The 20,176-nt window shown below is 37.1% G+C and overlaps 2 protein-coding genes and 1 non-coding gene across 5 annotated transcripts; all 3 read right to left on the bottom strand.

Moving 5' to 3' along the window:
• Positions 1-2,061: 2,061 nt before the first annotated feature.
• On the bottom strand, positions 2,062-2,134 carry TRNAE-CUC (transfer RNA glutamic acid (anticodon CUC)). The gene has a single exon. It is a non-coding gene; the product is annotated as a tRNA-Glu (tRNA).
• Positions 2,135-2,188: 54 nt separating this feature from the next.
• LOC149014352 (putative GTP-binding protein OBGC2) lies at positions 2,189-9,474 on the bottom strand. 2 transcript variants are annotated; one of them, XM_089155465.1, is made up of 10 exons: positions 9,259-9,474; positions 8,319-8,806; positions 8,007-8,098; positions 7,544-7,627; positions 5,690-5,767; positions 4,780-4,980; positions 4,587-4,694; positions 3,784-3,858; positions 3,410-3,606; positions 2,189-2,646 (listed from the first exon to the last, which is right to left on the bottom strand). In XM_089155465.1, the coding sequence occupies exons 1-10, from the start codon at positions 9,372-9,374 to the stop codon at positions 2,550-2,552; spliced, it is 1,536 nt and encodes a 511-aa protein (XP_089011591.1). In that variant the 5' UTR covers positions 9,375-9,474; the 3' UTR covers positions 2,189-2,549. The 2 variants fall into 2 exon arrangements, with proteins under 2 accessions (XP_089011591.1, XP_089011592.1); XM_089155466.1 differs by having other exon boundaries at positions 8,319-8,803.
• Positions 9,475-9,972: 498 nt separating this feature from the next.
• Positions 9,973-18,748, bottom strand: LOC149014351 (LisH and RanBPM domains containing protein). 2 transcript variants are annotated; one of them, XM_089155604.1, is made up of 8 exons: positions 18,577-18,748; positions 18,028-18,241; positions 16,674-16,815; positions 12,442-12,589; positions 12,292-12,367; positions 11,299-11,410; positions 11,082-11,173; positions 9,973-10,895 (listed from the first exon to the last, which is right to left on the bottom strand). In XM_089155604.1, the coding sequence occupies exons 3-8, from the start codon at positions 16,717-16,719 to the stop codon at positions 10,851-10,853; spliced, it is 519 nt and encodes a 172-aa protein (XP_089011730.1). In that variant the 5' UTR covers positions 16,720-16,815; positions 18,028-18,241; positions 18,577-18,748; the 3' UTR covers positions 9,973-10,850. The 2 variants fall into 2 exon arrangements, with proteins under 2 accessions (XP_089011730.1, XP_089011729.1); XM_089155603.1 differs by lacking the exon at positions 18,028-18,241 and having other exon boundaries at positions 9,979-10,895.
• Positions 18,749-20,176: the final 1,428 nt, after the last annotated feature.

The following is a 20,176-nucleotide window of genomic DNA, read 5'->3' as shown; positions in this document are numbered from 1 at the left end:
CTGTTTATAGACAAGACAATGTTTTTGTTGACATTTAGTTAGTAGAATTCTAACGGTTAGGCATTGTTTCTTTTCTTTGATGAGCCCCTTGTTTGTTCTTCTCTGTTAATGTTATGAACAAATCTCTTAATTCTTCTCTAGCATACCTATATGATCTGGTGCGTTTTGTAGAAAAGCATAACTGATGGTGATCTCGTTTTATCTTGTGATTAAACATGTGAATGTATTAACACAACCTCTCATTCTTTCCTTGGGGAAAAATTGTGAAGTGTGTATATAATATGGGATATTATGTTATGTTGGATGGTTGGGAGGGGTTCTTTGTGATAAAACTTTGTTACTGACATATGCCGTATCATTTTTCTACACAATTTACTGTACCCGAATTTTGGAATGAATAGATTATGGATGCATGGTGCAATTAATTGACCCAAGTATGTGTAGCTACATTATTGCTTTTTTCTTGAACTTAATAAGGCCCCCCTGTTACTTGTTGCTACCAAATCTGATCCAATGGTTGGACCATTGATGAGTCTGATACTAAAGTGTGTTTTGGTCTTGATCAAGTCAGATTTAGAAACAATACCAAGAATGGGGTATTAAAGTTTGAGTGCCAAGTGAGCTCAAAGAAAGGGGAAACAAGAGTGAGAAGTGTTTGTTATTGCATAGTATTGAATGGAGGTATTTCTACTGAATCAGTTAAGGGTGTGTTTTGTGTCCTAGTCAACTTTGGATCTGTATGAGCTTTGCCGCATTGGTGAGATTTGACATGCGAGGTGCTGGACGTGATAGAATGATATTCTTGGTGCTAAATTCATGTTTTGTGAACCTTGTTACAGATGGCATCATAGATGTAGTGTAGGCAGCTCCTTATGATTGTTGGCCTTGGCCTAGTCATGGGCTTGCCTATGACCGAGAGAGGTTATTGGGTTGAACATCAGTGGAATGGTTTCAAATCTTGGGATTGAATTAACCAACAAGAGAATATGTGGATTTTTTTTTCTAAAGCATAAAAGCATGTATGTTAAATGATAGAATAGAGATCAGGAGACTTGTACAAACGAGAAGACTCCACAACAAATAAGGGTCGTACACCCCACCAAGATCTGTGTAGGGAATATTTATAGACACCTCTAGCAAGAATATCAGCAAAAAGATTGTTAATAACTCTAAGAATATACGTCAAAATAACCCTATTTAACAAAGAACAAACCCTCCAAATATTAAAATCTAAATTAGAGTTCATCAAATCTAAAGATGATTGGAGCCTTGGAAGAGCCAAAATCACCGATAAGTAGTCGAAATGGATATGCAAATCAACTGCTTCTAAATAAGATCCAAGAATAATGTCATTCCTAATAGGTTTAATTTCAACTAGACTTGTTGAAAAATTGTCCATGTTTGCTTTTGAGTTGCCACCAAACAGTTACTGTGATCCAATGTGATGCATCATCTACTTCCTTTATTTGTTTGAAGTATTATTTCATTATCCATCTACAAATATTTGAAAGAAAGCAAACTCCTCAGAAATGGCATGACTTGACCTTTGGTAATGACGCCCCATAACCCCTTCCCCCTTCGAGATTTCATTATATGGGAATGAATATTTGCACATATTAAAGAGAAAGTAGTCATGGTATGGAAAATGGAAACCTCAATCCCTCTAAGAAGAGTTGTAGTCCTACTGTCCTAGTATTTCGTCTGCACCAAGTTAAAACACTCTTTCACAAAATTAGATTGTTACAACCAATGAACTTTAATCTGATAAATTCCATCGAATCAAATAAATTTGATTTTAAAAAAACAAATGTATTAATTTGTAGGGGAGATGGTGTTTCTAACACTACATTCTCCTGAATGTGAAGATTGAGGTGTTAAATGGAATGATTTGGTTTAATCAAGCTTTTTCCGATGCAATCTTTAAATTGATGCCCGAATAATTAGGCGGCTCAGGATTGATTTTTTTTATTGGTGAACGCTCAGGATTGATTCAGATCATACGATTTTCGGTACTGCTGAATTAAATAATATCAATACAGGCCAAAAAAATCACCAAAGAATTTCCGTTGCCGGGACTTGAACCCGGGTCTCTCGGGTGAGAGCCGAGTATCCTGACCAACTAGACTACAACGGAATGTTGATTTGATACTTGCATAATTTCACTTTAATCAAATCTTCGGTGGCAATAACCCAAACTAAAATCCCAAGTCCCATCACCCGTCGAAACTAATCTCACTAAAATCCCCTCAGAAATCGCCCTTTTTCTTTTAGAATTTAAGCTTCCGGAATACAGCTTAGTTTGAGGTGGTTCTTTAAAACTAGAGATAGCACAACCCCTTGGTGACTAAAGAAGAAAAATTATTTCCTGCATTTGGTATAATATAGGGACTGCCGCTGAACTCAGCAATTTTTATGGTTTGAAGATAGGCCAATCAGCTTTGGGAAGGTATCTCTGCACACTCGAATCAGCTTAAGCTCCACAAAAACGAGGACATGGATATCACTGGGTTATCACGTTTACATGCTGCTTTTGTAGCTTTTACTTCCCATCATTCCATACTCAGTTCCGATGCTTTGTCAAAACCTTGGCACTTCCTTAATGCAGCCCTGATCTCCTTCAACATCTCATTGATCCTGATACCTTTACTGCAAGGAGTAACTTGAAATAAATATCATAATGACTGTAGTCAACAAAAGAACCAGATGAAATGACTTGGGCAAGGAATGACTATTTCAGGAAATGTTAAAAATGACCTCCATGAAAGCAATTACACAACTACCAGGAGAAAATGCCTCAAGTAAACTAACTCATAGATTTTATTGAATTTTAAGGTCTTTAAATTGGCCACTACCAGTAAGTTCATATTTTGATCTGTTCAGAACATTCTCTCTTTCTCTGATATTGAGAGAGGAGCATACAATTGTTCAGATGATGAACCTCAAGGACCAAAAGAGTAACAGAGGTATCGACATTTCTAGTCTGATTGACATGTGGTCTCCAAAATATTGAGACGGTAATGCAACCAACTTAAAAGATACAGGAGTTAAACTGCTCTATGCCTACATGTTTCTTAAATATTTATGGATTTTTCAAGTCTAAGTACATTTGGTTGAAGTCTCCCAGATAGATGGAATCTGTATCCTGGGTAACATTAAACCACACTATACAGGGTATAAAAGATCAACAACTCAATGTCCCAATCAATCTTTTGACACCCCTTGACACAAAGGACACATAACTGCAGCAAATTGCATTTGAGAACCTGAACTAGAAACTGAAGAATGAGGATGCCAAGACCTTAGATTATAGACAGATCCAAATGCAAACAAGAAATCAGAACCGGATAGATGGTAGATCACACTCACGAAAGTAAATGAAGTGATGCATAAAAAGAAAAGCTAAACTTACAGAACGCTCACACCCACAACAGATAGAGGACGTGGATATTCCTCGATTTCTTTTTCCTTCTTATCTCTAGTAGGGGAAACCACAGGTGTGGTTGCATGTTCACTATTTGAGGGCAGTAGTTTTTCTCGATCAGAGGGTATCTCATCGCATCCAATTGCTGATATCTCTTGAATCAAAGAAGCCAACCTATCACTCGCCTGAAATAAAGAAGCAAGCTAAGTACACAAATATGTAAAAAAAAATTGTGCCCTTTATTGTCACTCCCTTAAACTTGTGTGTCTTCCCCCGCCCGCGCAGGGGGGGGGGGGGTGTGGGGGGTTGGGGTTGGTATATACAGGGAAACTTGGACACCAGAAGCATACATACTAATTTACCTCTGGAAGGTCAATCTTATTTAACACGACAACATATGGCCGCTCAAGGTATTCAGGATTGTACATCCGCAATTCCTACAAAATGTAAAGTACTTAAATTCCACAAGTCCCAAAAGCAAGAAAAGTAAATTAGTTATTGCAAGTGGATGACATAAGAAATTACAAAGCCAGCACATCACATTAAGATTAGATAACCCAAAACACCGATCAAGACTAGTAGTCAAAAGAGTGAACAAAATTCAAAACACCATAGGAAGTAACAAAAGGTATGATATTAAAAAAAATTGCAAACCAACAACCAGAGACAAACAGAACTGAAAGAAGAAGAAAAAAATCTCTCCTGACAAGCTCTTGTAATTGCAAGGAATTAAAATTTTTGCCAAAGAACATAAGCTGACCAGAAAGGAAACTCCAAAATATTCCAGAAAAAAACCCTAGATCACTCACCACTCTGGAAGAGAAATTACCTGACTAGAAATATTAAATAATGCAGAATCATGAGTACCATAAAGGATTAATCACTTTAACGCAAGTCTAGTACCCAATTTGCACTTCCAAGATGAACCACCTTAAGGTAAAATCATAGATTTCTGTTTCCTAGAAATGAACTTGAAAAAATATGGATGAGTAATGGAAAACTAAAGGAAAGTCAAAATCTCCACCAATCTAAAAAGCTCTCCCCACTTGAATAAAGTTTAGTTTGGATTTTGAGATTCCATATCTCTCTGAATTTGATTATGATGAGTCCATCTGCCAAAGAAACAACCAAAAAGGTAGAGAGGGATGGAGGTTGCAAATCATACTTCTTTAACAGTTCTATAATCTTTCACAGGATTGTCAGCAGCTGCATCAACAACATGGACTAATAGTCGAGTCCTCCTTAAGTGTCTCAGAAAATTCCGACCAAGACCCTGCATGATGGGTATGTTCTAGATATTAGCAAATCAGTAATTTGGAAAGGGGATGAAAAAAGAGGTATCCACAAACATCAAATACCTTCCCCAGGTGAGCACCTTCAATTAGACCAGGCAAATCGGCCAATGTTGCCTCAGATGTATACTTGCCTGCCCCTAAACTAGGGTCACCATCAAGGCGTCCAAGATTTGGAATTAATGTTGTGAATGGATAATCTGCAATATCAGGTTTCGCAAGTGTGATGGCAGCCAAAAGGGTTGATTTTCCAGCATTTGGAAGTCCCTGCAGCAAGAGAAAGCAAGGTGTAACAACTTAATTTGGACAGATTCCATACCCAGATGGTTTCAACTTTCAAGAAGACAGTAGCCTGAAGCAGATTTCATTTTCTCTATTCTGATCTGATTATAGCTTAATTTGAACCAATATTAAACTTGTTCAACTCTAATTTGACTCAACACAAACGAAGTTGGGGCAAACACCCTCACCCATTGAAACTTTTTTCGATGCTATGGGAGTTTGTTTCAACTTCATTTGCATTGACTCAAAACCACTATTATGAGAAAGAAGCAACAGAGGAAAGACAGAGGGCAGGGGAAGCAACCTAATATTCAGACAGTCAAGAATGATCTGCATCTATATCATATATCAGGAAATAACTATGGTTGCAGAAAGGTGACCCAAAACCACTAATATGAGAAAGAAACAACAGCGGAAAGGACGGAAAAAAGGAAAGCGACTTAATATTCAGACAGTCAAGAATGATCTGAATCTACATCATATTTCAGGAAATAACTATGGTTGCAGAAATGTGGCCTATAACCTTTGAAATTCTACAAATTTTCATCTATATGAAGTTAAAGTACCAGTAATGACTTCTTACAGATGCGATGCAAAACAAAAAATAAAAACAAAAGGTAAACCATTGTTCTTGGCATTACAAATGGTAGAATGTTAAATCAAGGAGGAAACCAGACCAAAAGACAGTACTCACCACTAAACCAACATCAGCAACTACTCTCAGTATCAGCTCCAGACTAACCTCCTCCCCGGGTTGACCAAGAAGTAAGACCTGCGATGAATTGACAAAGCTAGCTTTCACATATAAAATTATGGATTAAGATGTAAAATGTATTATTTAAGCACAGAACATAGCCATGGCTTCATCCTAAACAAACAAGGGAGATGGATTCTATTGATAGGATCAGAGATTAAAAGAAGGCTGAAGCCACTGAGTTTTAGGTATTTGAACTATTATCCAAAGCATAAATTGATCAAGATATGAGACTACGAGGCACCAATTTATGAAGGGGTCAGAGAAGACAAGTGCTAGAAATGCAGACCTTACTAGGTCCATGTAGAAGAAGAAATCAATCACGTTATGGTGTTCACAAGAGGATCCCGGGAGCAAAAGCAATCTTTAAGAATTGAAGTCATAACAGGAGTAGATAAATGAGACAACAATGCCAAATTTACATATGCAACATTTGATCTTGTCAAACCAGTCGTCTATTAGAGGCGAAGGGACAGTTTTTTTCTATCGGGGCAAGATGGCAGGTGAAGCGAAGGGCAAAATGTAGAACCTGAAGCAATTAGGTTCTAGGTTTGTATTAGCTTAAATTGGACAGCAGAAAACTAGGAATGTGCATCAATTATTTGTGAATGTTAATATAACTTAATTGTTCACCCGCAATACACACACAAATACACAAAGATATGGATATATATTAACTTATAGAATAAAGTAGTCCAAGCCAAAGCTGACATAATATGCCCAAAAACAAGCTAATCAGATTGAATAGATCCTGTTTAGCTTTGGGTCAAAAGTTATGGTTATTCTACAGCTGGATTGGGTATTGGAGAGATGAAAACTTTTGAAGTAGCATGTGACTTGTTCCAAGCAGGCAGATCATATAGTATTAATGTAAGATTCCTTAGAAATGCTTTCTGATACATTAAACCAGAATTATAAGTTGCCAGCATGAATGAATGGCATGTGAAACAAACCAAAATTAGGCTCATATAATATTAACTCCAAGAACATGAAACAAACTGAATGATGAGATTTCCCTTAAAGAATAAACCAAAACATAAGTTACAGAAGTCAGCAGTGCACAGTTAAAATCAGTGAACAACAACACTCACTGATACGAAGAAAATTGCACTGAACCCATTGGACCAGGTTCGAACACTCTATCCTGGTTAGACCACAATCGGGACCTACTTTAACCTAATCTCACGATCGTATGAGGGCGCCGCACTATTGTTACCAGTCACGAAAGACCTCCCGAATCTTGCGGTAGGCGGAGCTAACTTATAGGAAGCAACTATCGTCAAGACGGATAAGGAATCGTGCTAAGATTGGTAACTACCTGCACCTCCGAAGATCCAGGGAAGAACTCTACAATCGGACAGTCATCCGCAAAGATCATAAACTCATCTTACGGTCGAGACTTGGAGGTAAAGTCTACATAAACGAATGACCCACTCACTCTAGAGGTATTTGAATCGTTTCCCTAATACTCGTATTCATTTTTACGCTCTGCATCTAGCCAGAGCGTTGTGATTAGTTCAGTGACTAACTTAAGCTTTGGAGGTGGCCTCCCGACCCCAACGATCGGGTCACGTTTAACCACCTTTCACAGGATATCTTTGTAGATCTGGAGGCTTGACAATTTCTAGGAGCATCACTCACATACTTCCTGTGTACTGCCAACTAAATATTCTTCAAGAACAAACTCTTTAAGAGTGAGACTGAGAAAATGCTTTGGGATGACCACACATATTTCATGAAAACATGTTCTAATCATGATATGGTAAATGTTTGAAGTAAGAGATGTTGTCATACCTTGTCATCCTCATCTCTCTTGATATTACTTGTTAAGGCCATCACTCGTTTTCTCTTATGTTCAGGCATCTCTAACAAGCTAATCTGCCAAAAGCAAGATAAAAGATAAATAATAGCTCATGCATGACCACCATGTACAATGGCATGCAAAGGAGCACCATAGTAATATCAATAAGGTGATAAAGTACAACAGTCTCCAGTCTCAATCAAAACAATCATTCTTTTCTGAAACAACTAAAAGAGTGTAGTTTTGAAGTTGACAAAAATGTTTGATCTTTCTCCAGTCAGGTGGGGGTAGAAGGCCCTGTGCTCTTGACACCAGAGGTCTTCATTATTCTAAAGATAGCATTACAGATCAATATGGGATGAGAGGATCTCCAATGGAAGGTCAAAAGGAAAGAGATTCAAATGATATATCAAACATGCCATGGAAACAAGTGATCACAAACTCTGGATGACTCACCCCCCCTTGCCCACCCCTCGCGACTAGAACTTCTTGACCTGGAAGTGCTAAATCAGCCAGAAGCTTTCCTCGCTTGCGTTTTACAACAGTACCTGTAAAAGTGAAACAACAACTACTCAAGGGACACCTACAGACCTTTCTTGACAATACAATTTGGCCAATAGCATGTCCTATTTTGTTGGAGCACTAGGAATTGTTCCAGAAGTGAAAGGAATATAAAGCGCTTGATCCCCAGTCTCTGTAATCCCTACCAAAATAGATGCAAGCTAAGCCTGGAGTATCTAAAATTATAAATCAATGAAGTGCACAAACCTACAGGCACTGGAATACGCAATGTGGGAGCAGCGAGTCCGTCATGCAGTTGGGAAGTCAACACACCCATGGCAGCAACATTTCCCCCACGTTTTGCATTGTAGCGACTCTTCCTGTGAAATTCCAGTAAGGAATCTTTGCCCTCATCAGCATAAATGATTACATCTCCTCCATGACCACCCATCGGCAGAATAAGCGACCCATCAAAATCCCTTTTGTAAGAACTCTTCTTCTTTCTCTCCTGGTCATATTTCTTAGATGACTTAGAAGACATCTTTTGGTCTGGCTTGGGCATAGGCATACTAAGAATGGCTCCATGGCCTCCATCTCCAGAACGAACTGTGATGACAACCTGATCAAAGTACTTGTGAGGTTCACTAATGAATGGAGCAGATTTCGTCGAAGAAGCTTCCTTCGTCTTGGTAACCCCACACTTAAGTACGTATAAACTGGCTTTCTTAGGGTAGCCATGTTCCCATTTAAACCTGCTGAATAAAAACTAAAATGAAAATAGCTTCTAGGACAGATAAGGGAAGCTCAATAACTTGCAGTGGCCACGCAAATATGATTTCAAAAAACGTAAGAGAGGAGTTTTGGTCCCATGGATTTGGGAATAATGAAAGAATTCTCTGGATTGCATCATGAAAACCCTGGCTTCTGTCTCTGCTCTGGCGGGCAGGACATGATTCATATCTCACAAAATTGGTTTTTTGCTATACAAGTGTCGCAAAACAAAGCGAGAAATCACCCGTTGAATTGGGTTTTCTGTGAATTTAAAACTGGAAAGAGCAAGAGCAACAGTTGCAAAACAGAAGATAAAATAGGAAGCTCGGAGTTGAAGAACAAAAACTCAAATAAATCCTTAAATTGAATAGAAACCAAAACCAAAACCAAATAGAAATGAAATGAGATAATGGATAAGAGAAGCAAGTTGGTAAACCTTGTTGGGAAAATAAGCCCTTTGCAGAGGAGGGATGGCGTAGAGTTGTCCTTGAGACGTCTTGGGTTCTGTAAGGACGATGACAAGCTTGCTACTGGGAACACCAGACTCGCCATTTGATTCTGATTGAACCCCGGTGCTAGAGCCTCTGCACGAACAGAGAGACCGAACTGCCTTAGCTCTGTAGTTGGGTTAGCACTTAGCAACAGAGATTTTTTTTTTTTTTTTTTGGGGTGTGTGTGGAAAATTTCCAGCACCACCCCTTAATATTGATGCTCAATTTATCAAAAGATAACAACATTAGTGTCAGGTAATTTTTACTTACATAGAGAATTTGATTTATAAATTGAATAATTCAGTAGGTGACATTAATTTTACAAGAAACTCAGATATTGAAATTTTAATAATGATGCAACAGAGAGTTTCAAGCACCCAAGCACCCTGGCTCTTCCTACCTGCTCTACACATCAAGTCCTATCCCAATTTCATCTTCTTATTTTTCATTTGAACAAATTTGATGTCTTAGAAATTCCTTTTAAAGCTTAATGAGCATACCTTCGGTTTTTTGGAAAAAGAAAAAAAAAAAGCATATTTTTGTCCCATAAAACACCCAAAGCATCTTTCCATTTTAACCATCCTACCACCTTAATGCTATGAGAAATATCATCTATGTCACTTTCACTATTAATGATAGAACCCAAGCATCTAGAACAGTTACTTTGTAGTATCTCTATCCTCAATCTTACTACTTCATTGCTTCTCACACTTTGATTAAAATTATACATCATATATTTTGTTATTGCTCTACTTATCCTAAGATCTTTTAGTTTCAAAGTTGTTATCCATGTGTCCAACTTAACGTCCCTTCTGTTGTCTCATCGACCAAAACAATATCATCTCTGGATAATATATATACCAAAGTACCTTGAATTGCGTGTGACCAATGAAATCGTCTATTACAAGTGCAAACAAATAGTGACTTAAGAGTAGAACCTTAATGCGATCTGACTGTAATCAGAAAGTTCATTACTTTGCCCCTTTTGTAATGCCATAAGCATCTCTCATTTTCATATGAAATAATACATTTAGAGCCCTAATTCTTAAAAGCAGCATGGACAATTGGTACCACCACTTCCTTTCCTCTATTTTTTTTTTCTTTCAGAAAGGGAAAGATAAGACAGATTGGGAGCAGAATCAGAAGCCATAGTCATTACAGAAAATTTCTTCCCAGCAGGTAAAAAAAAGCGTTCACTGACTAACCGTGAAAACTACACCCCTAAAATAAAACAGAAAAGCTCACTCTTCTAACCAAATTACAAATGCAAACGGAGACTAGCCACGCCCTCAATCACCAAGACCAACAACCCATGAACAAGGCAAGTCCCAAATCCAGCAACAAGCACCTGATTTTCAATCTGCACACTTAACTGCAGAAGGCATGTCTCACCAGATAGCAGAGGACTGGATACACAACATCCTCTTCAGTTAAATCTCAACAAACGATGCACCCATGACGAAATATTACACCAGATGATCTGAAGACGATGCAATATGCCTCACCGTTTGCCTGTTGAAAATCCTGGCCAACTTTTTCAGCTCTTCAGGAAAGATGTCAAAGAAAATGGTGGATGTTCATCCTGCCAATTCAATTAAATTATAATTTCTGATGAATGCATTAAGCCAACAGAACAAATTGAATTATAACTTCCAACAACATAAGCAAGGCTTCTCCATAAATGTCTTTCGGGAACAGGCATAATCAGCCACCGTGACAGCCCCATCATATTTTAAGAGGAAGACTTTTGTTTCATCCACACTTTTACCTTTCCAAGCTCTTGATGCAAATGTTGCCTAACCACCGTGATTTGTTGTATCAGCCTTTCCATTGCAGAATGGCTTGGCAAGTTAGCATGTGCTAGCATCAATGGTGCAAAAGAAACTAGCAGTCAGTTTTATGAGTTCAAGGTAAGACCAAATTTATTTACAAAATGATCCTAGAAACAGAGATGCTACACAAAGGTGCAAAGGAAAAAGGCAAACCCAGAATTGTTTGATTTAAATTATCTGCAACACGCTGCCGATAATCCAAACTAAGTAGATGAAACATTGGCGATTTTTCTGGTTCCTCATAAGCCAACAAGGCCATGAAGTCCTGTAAATGTCCAAATGTTACAGTAAAGACAAATCAAGGGGGGAAACCATTGATTAAATTGAACAAGAAATTGATTACATATACACTATTTTACATTCTACACCAAAGACAAAAATCATAATGCCACCAACTCCAGCAGCAGCAGGAAAAAGAGAGAGCTTGGAGAGAAATGACAAGATATTGGAACATCAATTTGGAAGAGATGATGGAACAGGGGTTCATTTTTTGCCACGGGACTCAGAAATGGAATCCTAGAATGGCCCCTTGAATAGTGATTTCCAAAACAAGACCTACACAACCTTCAACATTCTAATACTGCAAAAAAAACAAAAACAAAAACAACTACAACAACAAAACTCATCCCAACTAAATGGGGTTTGCTACAAAAACATAGCAGGAAAAAAAATACATATACCTCTGTCCCAGGCTCCTAGCAGCCCTAACATTTCATCATATTCAAGAGCTTCACTGAAAAATTCTAAAAACCAAAGGCTATATCTCCCATTCTTGACTGTGAGTCATAATAATCCAGAACGGTAACACAAGGTGTTTGAACCAAAAGACACAAATAAATGAACATCAACATATCATCAATCAATTTATAAATAAAAAAATAGACCTCAAATTTGCTTTATGGTGTAGGGGAAGTTATATTTATTCATCCATGTTCAATCATGTCATAATCTAAAGTACTTTCTGCCACAAGGAGAAATTGGCTCTCAGGATTCTTTTTGAGAACCCGGTTCACATGCTGGTATTTTGCCAATTCTTCCCTGCATCACTTTCAGGGGAAGTACAACTCAATTTAGCAAACATGGTGTTGTATAACTATAACCAAATAAGATAACTTAACGGTGGTTTCATTTATTCTGCAAAAGTACCTCCAGTTTCTCAACATATTTGTGAGCCTTCCCAAATGGTGTCAGCTTGGTTTGAGCAAATTCCAAAGCTTCTGTGCTGCCAAGGAAAATTAAATTCAATTAAAGAATACAGGTAATGTTTCCCTGTTTCGTGCTTGACAGATCACTCACCATTTTCTAGAGCAAACAAGCTGAACAAAATGAAGGCTCAAAAGATCAAAATGAAGGTCCCTGTTTTCCTCAAGTAAGTTGGGTGCCAGCTGTTCTGTCAATTCAATGGCCTTGAGAGCATTTCCCTCCAATGCAAAATGGACAATTGCTGACACAAGAACCAGGAAAGTTGGTACTTCGCATATCATACAATTCAAATTCATCCACAAAAATGCACATGAATTGCGTCTCTTACCATTTCTAATGAAACAAGGATATTAATTAGTGATAACAAGAATGGAAAGATAACTCCTCTTCAAGAAATTAAATTACAACAACAACAACAACAATAAGCCTTTTCCCAACTAAATGGGGTCGGCTACATGGATTCTTGCCCTCCAATCAGTTCTGTTCAAGGCCATGCTAGATACAAGGCCTAAGCTATACATATCCTTTCTCACCACTTCTCCTAAGGTTATCTTAGGTCTACCCCTAGCTCTTCTAGTTCCTTCAATATGGATTATATCACTTCTCCGAACAGGAGCATTTATAGGTCTCCGTTGAACGTGGCCGTGCCACCTCAAACGACTTTCTCTAAGCTTATCACTTATAGGAGCAACTCCCAGACCAACTCTAATATGATCGTTTCTTATCTTATCCATCCTAGTTTTGCCACTCATCCATCTTAGCATCCTCATTTCTGCTACACTGAGTTTATCTATATGATTCTTCTTAACAGCCCAACACTCTGCACCGTACATCATAGCTGGTCGGACAACAGTCCTATAAAATTTTCCTTTAAGCTTTAATGGAATACGCCGATCACATAAGACCCCAGATGCACCTCTCCACTTCATCCACCCTATTTTAATTCTTTGGGAAACCTCATCTTCTAAATCACCTCTTTTACTTATGATTGAACCTAGGTACCTAAAACAATCACTCGAGGAATCTCTTTATCGTCAAGTATCACCACTTCATCATCTCGCCCGATCATGACTAAAGTTACAAACTAGATATTCTGTCTTCGATCTACTAAGTTTAAAGCCTTTTGATTCCAAAGCTACTCTCCATGATTCTAATTTGGTATTAATCCCCACTTGGGTCTCATCAATCAACACAATATCATCCGCAAAAAGCATACACTGGGGACCTCATCTTGAATGTCTTTGGTTAATTCATCCATTACCAGTGCAAATAGATATGGGCTTAAAGTTGACCCTTGATGTAGCCCAACTGTTATCGGGAATTCATTACTTTGTCCCCCCACTGTTCTAACACTAGTCACCGAACCATCATACATATCCTTAACTATATCTACATATTTACTTGCAACACTTCTTTTCTCTAGTACTTGCCAAATTAACGCTCTAGGGACTCTATCATAAGCTTTTTCTAGGTCAATAAATACCATATGAAGGTCTTTCCTACATTCTCTATACCTTTCCATAAGTCTCCTAATTAAGTAAATAGCCTCCGTTGTAGATCTTCCCGGCATAAACCCAAATTGGTTCTCCGTAACTATAGTTAAGTGTCTCAACCGGGTTTCAATTATTCTCTCCCATAATTTCATCGTATGGCTCATCAATTTAATGCCTCTATAGTTATTACAACTTTGAATATCTCCTTTATTTTTATAAATTGGAACCACAACACTTCTCCTCCAATCATCTGGCATTTTCCCTGTGCTCATAATCTTATTAAACAACTTAGTCAACCAAACTAGTCCATGGGTTCCTAAGCTCTTCCATACTTCAATTGGGATTTCATCAGGACCTTATTAAATTATTGGGATAATTACTATTGCCCCCTTATACTTTAGTTTTATTATTAATCAAACCCTCTTCATTGTGAAATTACTATTGCCCCCCTCACTTCTAACGGTGTTAAGTGGCTGTTAACATCAAATCTGAAATGTCTATTTTGCCCTTAAAACTAAGAAGTCAAAAATATGGCATTACCCTCATTTATAGAAACTATATTGAATGTCAATTATATCCTTAAAATCTTATATTTTAGAATTAGTTTTGGATTTGGTGGGACCGCATACTAATGGTTGTTGAAACTTTCACATTCCACTTCAATTTTTCATAATCACCATAATGGAAGTTTTACAAACAAATTAGCATATAAAATGCTAATTGATAGAAAATTTGGTAACATACATAATGGTCAGCATATATTAGGTGATTTTCAATTTTCAACTTTGAATTAAATTTGATATTTCTTAATATTTTAGTTTCTATTTTAAGTTTTATTTAATTACATCTTTCCTTTATTTGGTGATTTCTTTTTAGAGAAAAGAAAAATCACATCTTTCCTTTATTCGGTGGTTTCTGTTTTATTTAAGTCTTCTTACAAGTTGTAGTTCCAATAGGAAAAAGCTTAAGTTACTGTTCACGTGAATAGTAACTCTAGTCCTGATTGAATCCTAATTTCTATTCTAGTCCAAATCTTATGCCAGTGAATGTTTCTATATATGTTGATGTAATATCTCAGTTGAGCCCACAATTTGATTAATAAAAGCTTATTTTGAGTATTGTTGCTTTATTAGTTAGTTTACTAGTTCCCACCTCTCTCCTACTATTCCCCTAAGCTGTCCCATTCAATCTCCATTGAAAAAGTTTCAAGATTGTAAAAAATTCTGAAAGTTCAAGGATTAATTCAAGCCATCATATGGATTGTTCATCAATAACAGCTTCTAGTCCTCTAAATTCTAATCCCCAATTACCCTTTGCTTTCTATTTTCGTTTTCCATATACCCTAGCCATTAAAACCAATCTCCAGCCAAGGAATGAAATTTCGCTAAATTTCGCTGGTTCGCCGATTGGCAAACCAGGCGAACCGGCTATATTTATGGGGTGTTTCGGCCAGACTTCGCCCCCATTCTGTGAGGTATTTTTAGTCATTTTGGACCCAAATTTGGTGTCTACCCTAATTTGATGTCAATACTTAATAAATTTGAATTATTTCCTATAAATTCTTCCATGCAAATTCTCTTTCTTAGCCACATTTAACATGTTACCTTATGAGGCCTAAATCATTGGGACATAATTGGAAAGATAATCGGTTGACCTTGAAGACTCCATTACAGAATCCCTCCATAATTTAAATTGTTTCCATAAATTCTTTTATGTATATATTCTTCCTTAATCACATTTGACACGTTGCCTTTTGAGGCCCTATATCACTAGGATATAATTGATAAGATTGCTTATTGATCTTGAAGATTTTGCTACAAAATATCTTCCTAATTTGAATTATTTCCAGGAATTATTCTATGAAGATTCTCCTCCTTAACCACATTTGGCACATTGCCTTCTGAGACTTGAATCATTACGACAGAATTGGTAAAATTGTCCATTAAACTTGAAGATTCTGCTATAGAATTGTGAGAGAAATTGCGAAAAATCTCCAAAATATTGAGATTTTGCAAAACATCGCCGAATTTCCGGCAATTTTTGGACCATATCAGTTTCGCCCACCTCCAAAACTACCGAAATCTGGCGAAATTTCGCCGGATATTGGCGAAGTGTTGCACCATGTCTCCAGCTCAAACTGACCATTAGAATCCATCCCATAGCCTATACCTACCATCCCCTTTTTTTCAATCAAAATATGATCCAAAATTAAATGTTATAAACCCCTTTCTTGTTTTCAAACTTAGATCTACACCAATCTAACAATTAGAACGGTCTCAAGCCTTAACAAAAACCTAAACAATCATCCTCATATATCATTCTCGATGTTCTATACAAGTTTCATCACCACCCAACCAATATAACCTATGTTCTTATTTATCCCAATCAAACACCCCAAAATCTTAAAAGTCTAAACCCTCACTTTTGAGTTGAGACCCAGGAAAGCTGGGCCCTAGTTGAACCTCATCAATCTAGGGCTACATCACAATGTCATGAAATTACCCAAATACCAGATTCAATGGTCCAAAATGTAGTATTCAAGATTTTATGAATATTTAGACACAATTTTAATCACTTTGCCTGTGCTTATCATATGGAAAAGGATCCTCTATCAGATTGATCCACCCAAATCCATTATAACAAGGTCACTAACCATGATATATGCTAACATATACCTAGGGATCTGTGAAAAATATCAAACATCAGCGCTTATGTTTTCAATCTACAATTGAAGTCACGAATCAAGACTACCACTCAACTGGAGGTACTCCATGTGGCAAGATTGAGGTCATTCATCTGGTTTAGCATAAAAAGAAAGGAAAAATCACCTACGTTTTCTTTTATCCATGTCCACAGGAAAATCAGCAGGAAGCTTCATCCCAGTGCAAGAAATGAATGATTCTGCAGTCTCTTTGAAGCAATTATGTACAAGATATGACAAGACAGTATTGCGAACATCATTGTCATTGATAGCCTATCAAAAAGGAGCAACACAAAAGTCCAAGTTGCTACGTTATTAGCACATAAGTCAGAATTCAACAGCAGATAGCTCATCCCAAAAAAAAATATCCGCATCTTATATACATCAATAAGTAAATAATTATTCAATTACAAATAAACAGTGAAGGAATTAAATATGAACATGAGAACTTTAAATGCATATGACAAAAGAAAGAGATTTGTCCACAAGATGCTTCATTAGTCAATCAATAATACACATGCAACATCGATATATGAATGATGAAGTGGGTTTAAGAAAAATAATGGTTTCAGCTTCTCTCGCTCTATCTTCTCTACCCCTATTATCCTTTTCTCGATCCTATTTTTTGCTTTTCATTGTCTGTCTCCTGATAACTTTGTTCTTCTTTCAGTACTATTTTTCTTTCTTTTTTTTCCCTTAATTTCTTTTAACTGGTTCAAAACCCTAAGGGATCAATTACAGCCTCAAAGAGGAAAAGGGGGCGGCACAGGGCTGGCAACAGAATTGGAAGAGCTCGGGTTTTGGCAGTGGGAATCAATCATGGGGGTAAAATGGAAAGTGGGGGTTGGGTTTTCATAATATATTGAAGCCTCTAGTTGGATCAACTAAAATCTACTTTGGCTTGGAATCTTCTAGTTTTCTTAAGTATTGAATATATTTATCCTGTAGGCCTTACTTAAGCACTGACCATCAACCACTCAGAGCAGGGTTATATTAACCCAAATTCCATGCTTTGGTGATACTCTAGATGATTTTTTTTTTTTTTTCTCTGACGGATTCATAGAGCTGGAATAAAATCTTGATTTCCCTAAAAATTTGGAGTCCTGAAACACCTTCACCCCAACCCTTACAGTGCCCAATGTCCACTGCAGGGAGATGGCAGATATGGCCAAGATACATAGACAATGTATTTGAATTGTGAAGAGGATCCCTCTAAATAAATTAAGAACATAGCCCTATACAGAGCATAAAAATTTGCCAATGCTGAAGTCTAAACAATCTTATTCTTATAATGATATCTTGCTGCATTATTGCCCACTCACCAACACTTCCACTCTTGTTAACCAACATCAAATAGACAGAATGTATGAAGGATGGAGAATAATAAATTTCCAGTTCCAGTAAATATTGAGAAATAAAAAATATCCTAAGAGACTAAAGCAATTGGCAGATAACCTGGAGTAGAGGACAGTCCTAAAGTAGTACCTAACCAACATTGCATTCAGAAGAGTAGCATAGTTTTCTCATACGGAAATAGACTGTTAGCACTTTCATCCTTCTTTATCCCGACTAACTTTTCTTCCACAGGCCGAGATAACGAGATAACGTGATTAACCCAACAGAAGCCCCTTATTTAAAACTTCGCCATTCATCAGCAAAAACAACATCTGAATGACACAAGATGGTTTTGAAGAGGAATCTGAACAAAAACGCCGTATAGTATCCCACAGACGTCCAATAATTGATTAGAATTAAACTTTTAATCGCTGATGAATAAGAAACTCAAGTCCGATAAGAGACACCAAATTATCAAACAAGGGTTTTTCAACAACCAAACTCAATAACTCAAAATTTAGAAGACAGAAGAATGATCAGTAACGATGAAAACAAAAAATTTCGGAGATTTTTTTTCTGATCGAAGTTCGTTTAACCATTCAAGTCCACAAATTTTAAGAGAAAAAAAAAAAGGCAATTTCGTAAATCTAATTTCATTATTGCGCAAGAAGGAAGGAAATGAATCGAATGAAAACTTACAATGTGCTCGTACTGTCGAGGATCTAACTCCATTCTCTGAATTACAATCTCAAAGAAAGATGGAAGGTTTGATTTTAGGAAGAAAGCAGAGGATTGGTTTTCCGTCTTTCTTCATTCGGGGTGTGTATGACTTGTGTCTTCCAGGAAAACCTGGCCTGACGAAGCTGTTCGCTTGTTGTTCCGGTTTACTCATGGCGCAATGCGGCTGCGAGACAAGACCTCGTGGGACCCACCATTACGTGGCGAAGAAGAGATCAAAGCAAAAGATTGTACGGACATGATCCAGCCTTGCGCGTGGTATTCCAAACCAAAGGTGAGATTTGAGCTTGAAGGTCAGTGTTTCATATCCATACCCACCAAATTCTCATTCTCGATTTCTCAATTCAGACCAGTAATGGGGTATTGATCTTAACCCTAGAATCAGGATCTGTTATCCGTGTAAATCGGCTAAGTCTTGGCCGTGGCGATCTAATTTTGATTCTAAGGGTGTCAATTGTGTACGGAAACTTTTTTGAAATTCATGGTTTCAGTTCTTACCCAAAAAAAAAATTGTGTGGTTTCAGTTTTAGGTAGCATATCGTCGGTATATATCAAATACCGTATCGAATTTGACACCCTTATATCTAGGTTGGGTTGAGTCCAATTTAAGGTCCGGCCCAGCCCATATTCACATTACTCCTGCATTGGGCCCAATTTGAGGTTCAGTCCATTTTGACATTACTCTTGGATTGGATCCAATTGTTAAGAGAAAAAAAATATAGACTTCAAATTAAGAAAGTTTAGATTGAAGGTATATTGTATGAAGAATATAAGTATATTGTTCTTCTTCTTCATATATTGTAAATCTAAATAGTTGAAATACTAACTAAAAGACCCTATTACATAACCAATATCATAAACACTCATAGGTTATAAGTGAAGAAAATTAGAAGAATCGGTTATTTTATTTCAAAATTATACCGTATTATATTCCAAACTGTACAACTTTTCTTGTACTAATTTTATACCAAGAAAGTAACAAACTGTTTTTAAAAATATTGTTTTTCTATCCTGACTGTATAAATTTGGTACGATACGATTTCGATATAAGAGTTTGAAATTCGATATGATAACGTACCGTACCAAATTGACACCATTACTTTTAATCATGGATCTTGGAATGGAAATTCCAAGGCTCTAATTCAAACACAAGTCATCAGGCCACTCCTTAGGGTTATTAAATGATATCATTGTCATGAATGATGAATTTGGATCCGCTAGCCGTTAAGTAGAGGTTTGTATTCCTCTACACGCCCCTTTGAAGAGAGTACTATGACATGTGTCTGATGGGGCCAATTTAAAGTATGAGTACTAAATTTGATCAACTTAGTATAAGATGGATTAAAAAATTTGAGCAAATTTGTTTCATCAACTTTGAAACTTTTAGGGCACTATTCAAGTACTAATATCCTCATTTTCTGATGAACTGTGAGATAAAATTTTGGATGAAAATAACCATAGCTAGAAAAGATCCAAACGCCATCATAGTCACCGGGTCATCTGGCGTCAAGATTCATCTCAGTGAGTCAAATTGTCAACTAAATGTGCCAACGTAGTAATC

Source organism: Hakea prostrata, chromosome 5 (genome assembly GCF_041222555.1).
Source record: "Hakea prostrata isolate BN-2017 chromosome 5, UWA_Hpros_2, whole genome shotgun sequence".
Taxonomy (NCBI): domain Eukaryota; kingdom Viridiplantae; phylum Streptophyta; class Magnoliopsida; order Proteales; family Proteaceae; genus Hakea; species Hakea prostrata.
This window is presented reverse-complemented; position numbering and strand designations above follow the sequence as displayed.